The 14,834-nt window shown below is 40.6% G+C and overlaps 1 protein-coding gene across 1 annotated transcript; it reads right to left on the bottom strand. All coding sequences in view use genetic code 11, as the record gives it.

The window, feature by feature from the left end:
• Nucleotides 1–3,551: 3,551 nt before the first annotated feature.
• On the bottom strand, nucleotides 3,552–5,450 carry EGR_01088 (hypothetical protein; the record flags this gene model as incomplete). The annotated part of the gene is made up of 3 exons (XM_024490337.1): nucleotides 3,552–3,647; nucleotides 4,531–4,659; nucleotides 5,334–5,450. 3 exons carry the CDS (start codon nucleotides 5,448–5,450, stop codon nucleotides 3,552–3,554), a joined length of 342 nt encoding a protein of 113 aa, XP_024355156.1.
• Between the last annotated feature and the right edge of the window lie 9,384 nt (nucleotides 5,451–14,834).

Here is a 14,834-nt window from a genome sequence, read left to right as displayed (position 1 = left end):
AAATGATGTTCAAATCAAATAGTTGTATTCGACGACACACCGAACAATACCATCGCGTTCCGCTGACCAGGTGACTGGGACAACGGCGTCAACCCTCAAAGGGATTACGAATTCTAATTCACCAAAAACTTTTGACACCTGCGTAATTCCTTTTGTGAATTATGCATTATGTCTTCTACAGACCATCCTTCTTGATTAGAAGGCTCTACGACAGTTGTTGATGGGAGAAATGGAGAAATACATGCTGTTTTGTTCCTTTGCCAATTATTTACAAAGGGCAGGATTAAATTTCTCAAATTACTGATAGATAAATAAGTTTGAAAATTTCTTCACAACCGCTTATGAGCTGGGAACGCTGAGTTTTGGGAGGCTATCTACAGTGGCCATTTGTCCATTCAAAAAAAGGAAATCAAAAAGTTTCTTTCTTAGCTTCTAATTTGCTCCAAAGGACTGTCACGCAAATCCCCTTCCCCATCGTTAGAAATATCCATTCCTATGTTTACAGAAAAAGAGTGGGAAATTAATCTGATTTTGGCAGTGCAAATATTTTGCGGCTTTATCGAAAAATAAAGCCCTTGTTGAATACCCAAGTAGATAATATTCTGACTCTGGTAAGCTTCATCCATTTGCCACAACAACCATAATCGAATAAAGCCAAAGGTTTTTTAATTCATCCTTATTCAAATTAATTAGTTGGGGATAAACTTTGTAAAGCTTTGCAATATAATGAAGTTGTGCAGTACTGCAGCTCTCCGGGTCTTTACTAAAGAACAGAGAAGTCATGATATTAGGGCAGAATATGTATTGCCAATGCACAAAAGGGTTGGGGGCCTATTGGCATGACCCATAAGCCAGGCAGCCCGGTAGTGTTATAATGCCCGAGCCTCAAGTGGCATTGAAACCAAAACGAAGAGTTAAACAATCAAAACCTTACGCAGCTTCCTTCTCCACTTTTGAGTTTCTTCTCCACCGCTCCCCCTAGTCAATCTGCCGCGTCGGCTATCACAACGTAGTCGGTGCTGTAAGTAAAACACTTACTTTTCAACCGTTCCAGTCATCGAATCTGGGTGCAGCTGAGAGAATGTTTGATGCCAGAGTTACTAAGCCCTCTTGACATTGCTACTGAACCTTAGCTTTTGCCCTGTCGGGAAACTGTTTTAGAGGGAAGGACATCATGTATATCCGTTGTTAGTATTAAAACGCTGACCTAAAAGTAGAGTCATTCGCTAACGGAAGGGACTCAGAGTAGTTTAGTTGGAATAAGGTTTCGCGTCTATTCTCCATTGTCACCTGGTTCTCACTTCTGTGCTGTCCACCCAAATCGACCTGCGTTCTACTTAGCTAGTAGAGAGGTGGAGGAGGTATCGCGTGTTTAACTGATTGATAGCCTTATACAGGTACGGCAGATAGCTGTGCAAAAAAGTTCTTTAGATAAATTATGGTTAGTGCCACTTCAGATGTTAGTAGCTGTCTTGCAGAACACGACGTCAGGGCAGTTTCTGCTAGTAGACGCCATTTTCAGCTTTTCTGTTAGAGGGAACGTCACGGATTCCGCTGTGTGCAACACATGCCCTACTTCCGCCACGTTAAGGTTTAGCATTCAGTAATGGAAACCTTTGTCCATTAATGTAGCCCCGAGATTTCCCTGAAGTTGAAAAAATCGCAATACTAGGGTAGAATGTATATTACCATTGTACAGAAGGGCTGGGGGTTACAGGCATGGCCTAGAGGCATGCATTTTAGCGGAGCCTTAAGTGTCCTTTTAACCAAAATGGAGAGTTCAGGAAAGTATCAAAGTATTACAGTGCTTTGGTTTTCCGTTTAATTGTAAGTTTAACTACACAGGTACTCCCTCAACCTCTACAAGTTTTACCTTCGGCCTGCGGCACGAACTTCAGGTCAAGGTAGTAGTCTCCCAGCCCTTCTGTACATTGGTAATGCATAATCTTCCATGCTGCTTCGAGTTATTACGACTTCAGCAAAGATGCCACAGTTGTTGCATTTTATTCCTTGTTCGTAGGATCGAAAGCACCGGGAGAGTTGGATTATTCGCCTAGTAGCAGACGCTGTTTTTCCAAGCATCACTTCTGTTTGCACTAATTTTCGTGTACTTCGTGTTTTTCGATAACCTCTTATGGTATTTCTTACCGAATTTAGCAAAGCAGCTAAAGCATTTTAAAACGAAGAATCCATAAGAAATAATTGCAAAATTTACACTAAGCAAGCCCTTGATCTCACGTTTGTCTGAGTCCTTAGAGGCCAAGCAAGAAATGTCCAGTTTTAAACATTCTATGGAATTATTTTGTTTTTACTATTTATGTTGAAATTATATTTTATCAATGTTTTCAGCATTAAAGCAAAATTATTGCCCTCTGTTTCTAGGTGAATCAAATTTTATTTTCAGCCATGACTTTATTCATTCAGAATTTGGTTGCTCCCATTAGCACGTCCCTTTCCATCTTCACACATGCAACTACAAAAGTATGTGCCACACGTTCTTTACCAGTCCACAACATCTGGCTACTTGGTGTGAGAATACCGACCTTCGCTACTTCTTGAGCTGATCGACAAAGTTGGTAGCGACCGCTGTCACATTGGAACACTAAAGAATGTTGGAGCGTGAAACGAGCTATTATGACATCACGGTACCTGCCTTTCATCTTTGGCAACACCGCCAACGTGGCTTAGAGGCGACAGCAGTTTTGCAGCTGAATGCAGCAAAAGTCTTTGGTATGTGCCGCTAATTAACATTCGCATAGGTGGTGCCGTCGGGCCTCTGTGTGCTTCCAATTTGAATGAACCTGCTTCTCTAATGACAGTGGTTACGAATTTTATGGCAACGAACCAAATAAAGTGGAGTGCTTTTGGGGGAAAATTTTCTTTTACACGACCACAATTTGCTTCTAGGTTTAAAGAAAAGGATGAAGCGTAGGTAATACGGCTATTGTTTCGTGGACAACTTGTTGGATTTCGAAGAACCATTGTATAGGATTGCAAGGCAAATTCGTAGTTGTCAAAACAACCAAACAGGACGAACAAGCCCTGGAAATAAGGAGTTTTACTGGCTATTTAAAAGTATGTTTTATTAGGCCAAATATGGGATCAAGGATTAATTTTCTTCTGAAAGCTAAATAAAAAGCTTATTGAATGCTGCGCATCCCATTGTGGGTCGGATTACTGAGAAATCAGCAAATTTCGGTCCTTTTCGTTCAAAGGCGCGTAAATATGGTGAATATGAATTTTATGCCGCACTGAAATTCAGCGACTGCTTTGACAACTTGGAGCAAGACGTTTATACTTGGTCATCGTGACCACACGCGAGATGCTTCCAATAGCTCAAAATGCATTCTCACTAAAAAATGCAATTCCCCTGTTTTGGACCTCAGATTTGTCATACCTTCCGCATTTGTGGATGTCTTCATTAAAAGCAATATGCAATGCATGATTTTGACGCGACCTCAGTTCCTGGATCTTACTTTTCCCATCGATATATTCTTACTATTTATACAGAACAGCGAGTTTACTCCCTTTTGCTGATTTCTACTTCCACGTCAACGGCACGAAGAATCCCAGTCCTTCTGCATAAAAACCCATATTTTGGCGGCAAGTCGTGCTCTAGACAAAAAATTATCTGGTGATATTTGGCTCTGGATATCATAAAAAAACAATCAGCTTTAAGTAAATGGGTGATGCATGGCTCCCACGCCGTTTTTATTATCAATGTTTCCCCTTGACACAAGTGAAGTGTAATTGGGGGTCTGGATGAGTTAGCCAGGATGGGGGTTAAGGACGTCGTAATGTTAACAATTGGTACATCGAAAAATAGCGATCCTGTCATGATAAACTAGTAAAGTCTAAGACCGCAAAAACAAGGCCGGAAAACAAAAATTTTAGTGGTCTGGTGCATTTCCTGATGTTTCATAATGTCTGCAACACCTTTTGCGTTACAGCTAGAAAGGAAGGGATGGCTATCAAAGAGAAGCAGTAAAAAGAGGACTTGACCACTTCCATTGAATGAGAAAGACATAAAATTAGGCGAAGTGTCTGCTTTTACCTACAGGCTAGCGGTGGTCGTGCAATTAATTCACCTTTATTTGCACGACTTCATATTTGTGTGCTACCAACCTAACTGCAGAGCAAGATGCAAGACCGATTATTTGTGTAAAGTGCTCTATCCGAATTCCTAAATTAGCATTTATCCACACACCTACTAGCACTGAAATTTTATGTGGAAATTTTACTATTTATGATTTAAGTAAACTTTTAATGTGGCGTGTGTTTTGTATGACCTTCTTGAGCGAGGCCATCGCCAACGCGCAAATTCGGTCCGCCTGCCTCCGCGCCTCTCTTGCCTGACCGATAAGAAAAGGCCGCGTTAGGGGCTGGCAGGATCTATCTTGCTCTTGATCACCTACTGACCCTAGGTAGTGGCAGGGTGGGCTTGAGAATGACTCATACACAGCCAGTGGGTCCAGAGGATGACGCTTTATTTCGAGGCTCCGACTCCTTCCTGTTGTAATCGGACCTCACCGAGGTTTCGACACTGGTGTCAGTGAAACGACAGTCGACATTATGCATCATTTGTGCGTAATTCGAGTATAAGAAATCACAAAGCATAGACCATTCTAATTCACCAGGGAAATAAAATTTCGGTTCAACCTTTGGTGGAGGATTTAAATGCTAGACCGGGCCTAACAGTCCACCTCATGCCTATTTGATTCTTGAGTAAAGGGAGTTTTCGCTTCAATATTTACAAGGTAGGAATAACGACTCAAGGTCTTTCTAAGGCAGAATTTATAAATTTATCTTCTAAAATAATAAGAAGCGACATCTAGTAGGCGAGTAACTGGAAACTGAGGTATCAGATGAGGCAGGGGTTAGTACCAAAGTCATATTGGCGGCAAAATTCTCAAGCCACTATCCATTTTGCTCAACAATTCACATGCAGTTACATCTCATTATCGAGCAGTCTATAACCCCCGAAACTCTTTATTTGTGTAGTTCTATTCTTCATCGATGAATTTTAACAATTCGGGACCAAATCTAAGGCTGTGAGGACATTTACAAGTTGCTACACATCTGCACTTCAAGGGGTCGACTGGACTCCTCTAAACTGAGCTCGACGTCCTTTTTGAGATCATTTTTCTTAGCAAGACGCCTGGTCCTCCCCGCAACCTGTTTACATAGGGACTTTTCCATCAGTCGTTACCCCTTGAAGTATCTCCGACTTGTCATAGGCCAAATGCTACACACTCGCAGGTTAACGGTTCAATCCTTATCACGATGCTTTTCTGTTGGGAGAATCAAATAGCCAGTTAATCAACACACGATACCGTTGTAGGCTTCTCAGCTAGTGCGTTAGCAATATCTGACATAAACATTTTCACTGACCCTTGGCTAAATTTGCACAACTGTTTGTTTAAGGCGTAAATTAAAAAATTCACAGACATTCCTAAATTTTGCGATACTTCATAGGTCTGTCAAAACGGCTGAAACGCTTCACTCCATTTAAGTGCGAAGACAAACTTTAGGAAAGGCGAATTTAGCGTCCATTGCCTTAAATCATCTGCTTCATAGTGAAGTGCTTGAGATGTAGCTTTCTAAAATAATTGACACCCTGAAAATGGTGCTGGAGCTAATTCTTCGACGCTACAACCATGTCAATGTAGAAAAAGTTGAAACCCGTTATGCTAAAAACGAGTCATTTTTTGTTTCAAAAGTTGTCTTGTTGGGTAACTTTCCAGAATTTAGGATAGCCTTAAAGTAAACAGACGTATAATTGTAAATGTTAATAAAGAATAGGAAAAATAGAAATGCTGAGGTAATTAAGCTGCAGGATGGTTAAACCTTAGGGGTAATATCATGCAATACATCATTTTGAAGTTAGGCTATCCGCGTCCCTATACTTCATTTGTTATGATCCTGGGATTACAAGCCGTTATTTTTAACTGGCGCCAAATTTTCGCTAAGAAATAGTATTGGAAATTCTTAGAATCACTCTGGTACCCCTTACCTACTTTACAGAAATCAGTAAAAAGTTTGATCGGCATCGATAAAATTAGACTTGTGATAACGTTTCAAGGAACAAATTTGAAATTCCATTTTGGAAAATATCTCAGAACTGAAGCATGAGTTATGCCGTCCTTAAAAAAATTACTGATCCAAATTTTTGTGGGTCCTTCATTATCGACTACTTAAGCAACGAATTAAAGGCTCTGTTTTTTAAATACTTTGCATTCAAGTAATAGACCTGGAAAGGGGTCTGCACTGAGTAAATTCCAATAAGAGCAAGTAATCGCGTTCATCGGCTCGCAATGCCAGTCGGAAAAAACCCTGAAGAGGTGAAAAGTTCTTCGGCACTTCCCTTTCGTAGCACTTTCCCATAGATATTCTAGTTTTTAGTATTACAAAGAAGAACCATTTCAAATTCATGCAAAGAAAAGGCACTTAACTCTTTCCTGCACCTGGCCTTTAACCACCATCCACAACTCAAGGGACTTAAAATTATGCCAACAACGAGGTAATGGGTAATTCTTGCGTTAAGCGGTGGAAGATGCGAAGGCTGGAGACTTTGCTGCGAACGATCGACTGTACATGGTCGGGATAAAGGCGAAATGCAGTGTGCTGGTTTGAGAGACTAAGTAAATACTTGATGTGACTTCTTCTACATGCAAGGCAATTACTACTTCATACCCACTCTGCATAGATAAATCCGTGTACTGTTATTCGACTTACATAAAATGTGAGCCTATTAGTGCGTAAACGAGGTTGAGGCACCGGAAGGAAAATACTGGTTGTGCATCCAATCCTTACCAATTTGAAAGGTGCAACATCAGCTTGTCACAGTCTTGGCAATTGCTTTTTTTCCGGAAATGCTAGTTTCTATGTCAAACCACCAGTGAATTCTGGTACATCATTGCAACCTCTCCACTTTTAAGGTCGCGAGAATCCTCGCTCATGCAATCTTTGGCTGCTGTCTAAGTACAAATTTTGAATAAGTGCTCTGGATTGTTTTTCAGAAATGTACTTTTATTCTTATTTGTTGTAGCACTGACATTTAAAAAGGCAAGCTGACACATTGGCAGAAAAATATCAAACTTCCCTGCAACAATGCGCCAAAGGCAGTCTTCACTAACCGCAAGAAAGTTTTTGCTGCAGATTGAATGCATTTATCGACTTAGCAAACGATGCATGTTCGTTGAGAATGCGGAAGTGAAGGACTTAAAGTCGATCTCTGCTAATACATATCCCTGATGGTCAAAGGTCACCAAGAAAAGCCTGCCATCGCAGATGCCGCCAGCGGGAAATCAAATCCAATGAGCTGAAGTATAAATGTTCTGCTTACAGTGAAATCACCAAATCCATTTCGCTAAAGATTGGTATTTGTTTCAGGTTTTGCTTTTAAGAATGCGATTCTCAAATCTACGAAGACATGCAGAATGGATTACGATGCACAGATTTACTTTTGAAAGATTCAAATTGAAAGACGTTGGCTCATTTTCAGATGACGTACTCCATAATTCTTCGCCTCTATATACCATCACTAATTATGGGGAGAGGTATCAGTCTAAGCCAAGAAAACCTTCCACGATACTTATAAGTGCCTTTTCAAATTGAGACATCCTTCCTTTAACCAGTCAGAAAGACTATAGAATGTTAGATTGTGAACCAGAAGAATTGATGGTGACTGTTCCATTTAAAAGCCTTGAGTTTGTCAATTTGGAGCCCGAATTCGTCTCCTGAATTAGTCTAAACCCGTGCTGTTTGAGTCCGAACTCGAGCATTTTGAGTACTAGGCACCCATCACGGATTGGGTTATCTTCACTCCCGCCTAAGAAGAGACTTTTGTCGGGCAAAGTGAAACAATGGAACGGACATTGGGTGAAAGTCCCCCAATTTGTGAAAGTAATCCTGGAAAGTTCCGATTTAATTGTTAATTTACTATTTACTCATGCAGTGGTACGTGTAGGCAAACATGTTGATTTTTCACGAGGCAAACATTACCTTTATTCGCCAATCGCTTCATTCCTCATTCACGCACTCCTGTTAATTTTTTTGGACTAAATCAAACTTCTTTGCCCAATCGAGAGCACCTATTCACGAAGTGAAGTCTGTTTATTTATTACGTGGGAATAGTTATGATGCCGCCGACTCGGTAAACATATTACCTAAGTAAATCAGTAGGCAGGATAAAACAAAACAATAAGTTGGTGGCAAATTATTATTGCTGAAAACATCCCGTAGTCGATTTAAAACATGACCTCTGTGTTCGAAGGAACTACTTGTATCATTAACTGAGGATTATTTCGTTATTAGTGAAATGTATTAAATTAGCGGAATTGCCAGAGGTGGAATTTTTACCAAGTATGGCTTCTGATAAACACGTTTAGCCATCCAAGGTGTAAAGGCGTTCCACCAAAGGACGAATGAAGGCAGCAGCGGGCGTACTGTGGCGTCTATGGGACACAGTATAATGGGTCTGGGATTTCACCCTTCCATCCCCAGCTTCACAACCTTGGAACGAGCAGGTCGGTTGGAGAAGTACATCTTTGACTAGATAAGCATCTTAGAAGTGTACAGGGAATCGAAGTTACATGCGTTCGGAGTTCGACTCCTCCTCGAAGTCCAATGGCGTCTGCTCAGTTACAAGGTTTTACCTGCACTGACAGATTCTCACCTTTAAGGGTACAGTCAAAACTGTGTCAGTTAGACCCTTGTGGGGTGGATTTTGAATGAAAGAGCCATGTTAGAGCTCTTTGGCGTTACAAATTTTCACAGATGGAGGGAGATGGTAATGAAATCGATGAAGCATTTCTCCTTTTCAGTCCTTCTCCACGTCGGGATTTGTTATAAACTGAGCAGCTACTGGTTATGAATTGGAGTCTCTGTGATCGTATGGCCTGGATCCCATTGAGCGCCCAACCGACTAATGGTTGCATTAAATCATCCGACGGACTATCTTATTTGCCGACGTGTGCGAGTAAGCGAAAGGGGTTATTGAGAGCACACGTGCCTGACCGCAGGCTAGTGAGGTTGTCAAGGCCTGAGTTCAAGTCTGTGTGAAACGGGCACGTCACTTACGCGTAATTGTAGCAGTTGCTTAGCTTTAGAATTGTAGGGGTTATCACTAGACTTTCAGCACGTCTCTGCATGATTTGAGCCAATCAGGATGGAAGGCTAAGCGAAGGCACAACTTTCAACAATGTTCAGAGATTAACTACGATTTGGAACCTCTAAAAAATCGAACAGAAACGGATCCCTAGGGCTGCAGGCATTTTTTAATTCTCATGGTCAGTTTTGTCTATTTGATGCGAGGCCTCTTTATTCTGGGGGTGCATGAGCAGTACAAACCAAATGTCGCTAGCAAAGTCGAGCACAGTCGCACTCTTCACGCCACTACACCGCATTTTAACAGTTCCGCTGTCATTTAAGGGAGGGTTCCCACAAAGGGGATAAGGAAACGAACACTTTCATTAGTTTTCTTTTTTACCCTGACACCTGTATGCTTAAAAATAAGCAACTTTGAGGCTTATTTATTGCGATCGTCGGGCTGACGCCATTACTCAAGCCCATAGAAAGTTAATAAAAATCGCTTATAGGTGCAGAGTCATGCAAACTCGTACCCAAAACTCTCCAATGTATCTGACTTTCAACATGCTAGAAGTTACTCAAATGAGGAACAAATTAATGTGATAGTATATTACATGATGCAGAAAAAGGGGTTCCCTGTATTCTAATGAATAAGGTTGTCTTGACAAATGTTAGATCCTGATTTTTATCACCACAGATGATTCTGAGACAGAACACGAGCATTCATTACTCTGCGCTTTCCTATCAATTCCCAGTCCATTTATTAAAGCTGAGTAAAGATTAATAATCCGCATTTTTTCCTGTGGCTTTTGCAACAGATCAATGTATTTCGAAATTATTAAGACAAATTATTTTGCATATCAAAATGCTTATAGTGTGTAGAGTGGCCTGCAAATGACCAGCAATTGTTCACGACTGAGACTCTAGCTAATCCATGTTGTCAGACAACCGATAAGCTTTAACCTCACCTCAAAAGGGCACTGTTTCTCTGTTTGTTTTGACTGAAGAAAGGCGATGGTAAGTCGGCCGACTTTTTGGAATTCATGCCTTCATGCATGTGACTTAAATTGCCATATTTTATGATGCGAGAATAAGTTTTTTGCTCTTTAAGTTGTTTTCGTCTAAACATTGCATTCGAGACGCTAACAGCTACGACCAAGAGGGCGAATTACTATGTTGTACTAGCCTTTGATAATCCTTGAGCATTACTATACTATACTACTTTCTTTCTTGTAGTTACAACTACGAGGGTACCATGTCCATTACTAATTCATTCATTCATTTCTTTTTCCAATCTACCAATCAGTCAGTCGAATGTAAATTGGTTCCGCAAATAATTTCCCATTTTCCGATGCATTGATGGGTATGTATGCTGCCTCTGGGCCCCGCCGAACCAGCATAACCTTTTGAACTTCATCTCCCTCCCAACCATCTCGGCATATTTAGGCACCAAGGGATTCCCATGACATTCCCACAGTAGAAATCCGTCTTTTTCGACTGAATAAGATTTCAAATTTCCTGTTTTGATGCAGTATCATACAAATAGAATTTGGCCAAATTTTATTCTAATTACTAAAATCACTACGTTTCAAACCCGTCCAGAGCAGTCTTCATCTGGAAGATAAGATCACTGAATGGAGCGGTCTCTGATTCGACTGAACTGCTTTTCGATGTCGCCTTTCGTCTGGTGTGGTTGTCAATGGGACCCTGGTCTATTAGCCATTAACCGGCTTTGTGACTAGCTTGAATAAGATAAACCAGACCCATCATCTCGATATAATGGCCTCATTGTGCAGTGTTTATGATGATCGCAAATAATCGTCACATTTATTTAGTAAAAGATTGTGAGAAAAATTGGGAACGAAAAGTATTTTGTGTGCAGAAGTCGATAAATAAGTTTAAAAGTCCTCACTCCTCCATTTTAATGATTTTTTAACATAACGCAATCTTTAATTCTATGATGAGTTGTTGAAACCCGATTAACCTTACCGGGTCATCTCAGCCTCCATTGTCTTGCCTTTGTAACCGCTCTTTTGGCGTTACTGTGAAAAGCAACAGATATACATGGCTGTCAGTGCAATCGACGGAATCTTGAGTACGCGAAGCAATTGTCAGGCGGCAGTATACCCTAAACCAGGCTCGATTTCCCGGAGGAGACAGTCAATTTAAAGACTGTCCTCCTTAAAGGAGATTAGAGCGTTGATGTAGACCACAGTGGTAGACCTAATTTTGCAAAACAACTGCGCCTCGAATTCGGTTACCTCTCTATCAAAATCACTGTTTAACCAATTCACATTTGTATCATCACACATTAATGACCCGCACTGGTTCGAGGGATATTTTTTCTCAAGAAACCGCTTAACGATAATCGGTTAAGAACTTCAAGTGTTTCAGTTGGCAGTGGGGAAACAGGAAGCGCGAACCACTTCCTTCATGCGATATAAGGTAAAACAAAATACCTGATCAATTAGTTTTCACAGATTTTGTAACTAACTGAAGACCGTAGTCATTAATAACTGTCCTTGGGAGAAACGAGGCCTCCCGTATGTACACCTAATCCTCAGTGATGCACAAATGTCTCCACGCGCAATTCCAGTCGCCTTGGTAGTGAACGCGGCCTAGTTCATTTCATTGTAAAAAGATTCCACTTTATCAAATGCAGCCACCGAGGTAATAAATACACAAATCTAGTCCTTTCACCCATCCATGATCACTTCTTGACATGAGGCACTGAATGCAGATTTTCTATCCCACCATTCAGTGCATGATTGATTGCAACTTTTCATCCTAGGAATTTGATTTAAATTTATTATGTGATGTATCTCGAATTAGTCAACTAGCGATCATATTATTAACCAATGTCCACTTGTTTGTCAAGATTATGTGCTGAATGATTATTTTTATTTCATTGCCGATAAGAATTTGAGCCATGACTGAGTATTTTGGTATCTCAAAGTTTGATTATTCTGTAATAAAAATATGCAATTCAACAAGAAATCTGGCTAGTTGGCTACATTCTGACATCGTCCTTTGCTACTCGAAGTTATCGGCTTAGCAGCACTTAAGCCGGAGAAGAATAGCACAAACAAGTGAGGATAGTTGTTTGTCTCATTGCTCCCCTTCTCGATCACGTTCACGACATACTTTGCTACTCGAATCGTAAGACTTATGGATGGTATCTGTTGCCAGTAAGGTTTCTGCTAGTTAAAGTTCACGAGTGGTTCCTGTAGATCATTTGGATTATTTCCAATGACATTTGCTATAAACATCCTGTCCCAAAAGGGATAAAAAAATAAACTACATTTTTTCATTTCGTCACTTACTTATTTCCCTCCAAGTGGGTTCGAATGACTTTTTAGTTTGAACCGTGCATGTATACACTGCTTCACTGGATGACTGTCTGAATTTCACCGCACAAATTGTGTACGTGGAAGGCGTTTAAAATATTTGAGTAGTACGTACTTTGTGTTAAAATGAAACGTTTAAGCCATTCAAATGCCTTTCTTCTGAAAGGGTATGTTTTGGTCCCCGTGGATTTTACACCTCAATAGCCTCGTTCATCACCGCAGCCTGTTATCTTCCGCCTTGATTGCCTCAGCCCTACAGTATGTAGTACTAACGTGTAGAGCTCCCTTTACTCACACACACGTGTCTAACCTATAGTTTCATTTCGGCAAGAACACTATTTAAGAAATATGGAATGTTTTTATTTTTTTTAATAATTAAATCCATGCTACATATTGACAAGTATGCTTGCCGTTTACATAACCCCTTTAAGCTTTGGACGCAGGCTCAGGGAGCCCCGTCACATGATCGAATGCTTTGGTAAGTAAAATGACTCCTCTCGTGGTCAGGGGCATCGCCTTCAAAAGTGGGCAGATAAGGGTTTTTGAAAACAGCTTACAATTCATAAATGTTTATATGAGAACTGCACGTTCAACCTACGTTCAGATAAAATTGTGGCGGCCTCCTATTGCATGCCTAGCACTTGAAAAGCGAATTTAAGACCTAGGAATCGCGGAAGTGACCTCTAGCAAGATGTTTCAGATAGTCGTTGTCTTAGTTCGGATTAATAGTTCGTTTGATGGATAAACAAACCTATCATCTTTCAGCCTATTATTTGAAGGGACACTAAAGTAAATTGATCGAGTTGGTTGTCAGCATATTAAAGTTAGCAAATCTTCACACCTCCTAAGGAGCAATACAGCGCCCTGAGTCTTCCCTGAAGTCGTAAGAAGCTGCAGTAGTAGGGCAGAAAATATAGTACTAACGTACAGAAGGGGTAGGGGGCTATCAACATAGTCCGAAGGCCATGGTGTCTTGCAGAGGTAGGGTCGCAGAAGGCTGAGGTGCCGCACACTCAAACACAGAGTTAACCAAACTACCAAAGCATTAAGGTAGCTTAGTGAGACGGAGCCTTAGAATTGCATGCAAGTCATTTCACCCAAAAGGCAACGAACTCTTAGATAGATAAACATGCGAATCAGTAATTCCCCTTTGTTCACATGACCACCCCCATTTGGTGTAAACATTCGCCAGGTGAAACAAATGTTGCACAACCTATTGGCTTCATTTGCATGCCACAAATTCAAAAATTGAAATGCTTATATGTAACTCTTGACTGGCTGTTCGAAGTAGGTAGACAAAGAAGAAGAAGGTGCTTTCTGTGAGTTTTTCATACAATTCGCCTCTAAATTCATATGAATTGAATGAAGGAGCTAGGAGCACGTTTTTCTCTTTATGACGGGTGTTTAAGCAAGTTAGCGGGTAAGTAGGCGGTAGGGCTTCGATGCAAACGTAGATGCAGTCCATGGATTAGTGCAAAAATGTAACTGTTCACGACTGGGGATTAGCAGGAAGGATAGTGAACTGCAGTTAAGTTCTATAACCTTAAAGTAACAGACACTGCCTTATAAAAGCGGTGTAGAATTCAGTAAAACTGGAAGCTCAATGACAAATGATGACATCATATTTCACATTCAAAATTATATCGTTTGATAAAGGCATTTAATGTGAACATGAAATTGAGCGTGCAGCTTAACTTATAAGTCTACTTGAAACAAAGTGCCTTGACTTCATTCCCATTACGTCAGCAAAGGTCACGAATAAGTTTAAAAGTGAATTGTTCATCATCCAGACCATACCACATTTCTTAAAAGTGAGTGAAAGCATGATATTGACCGAATAAAACTCACCTAGATATCGGAAAAGGCGAGTCTTTAAAAAGGCAAAGCAGTACAATTCTAAATAATAGCCAACCGTGCTATTATTCTGCTTCTTTTCGGCAAAAAAGTGACAGCACTCGCTTCCAGAAATGTTTGAATAATAGCTACAGATGAGACGAAAGTTTGCTTCACCCTTCACATGCTCGACTGCAAACGTGACAGGAACTTCGATGCTCCGCCCGTACCGAGCCCGCTTAAGTAGAGTAAAATAAACGACGTTACACGACATCTGCGATTGTCAAACCTACTACCACATAATGTAACCTGAAGGAATGCGCTTACTTTGGCAAGGGTTGTAGTTAACCTTAGCTGTGACCCAAAGCTATAACGTTGAGAAACCGAAAAATACAAAGCAACTAGCATTAAATTCCCGTCTGCAAGCAGTTCCAGAGTTTGCTTACTTGGGAACATGTGAACAATCACACATGTAATCGTCACGATAAGGTTGGGAAGCATGTTTGTGAATTATTACATAAAAACAGGATTGTCTGCAAGCAGAGGGGAAGAAATATTGGAGGT

The sequence above is a fragment of the Echinococcus granulosus genome, assembly GCF_000524195.1.
Source record: "Echinococcus granulosus chromosome Unknown EG_S00004, whole genome shotgun sequence".
Taxonomy (NCBI): Eukaryota; Metazoa; Platyhelminthes; class Cestoda; order Cyclophyllidea; family Taeniidae; genus Echinococcus; species Echinococcus granulosus.
This window is presented reverse-complemented; position numbering and strand designations above follow the sequence as displayed.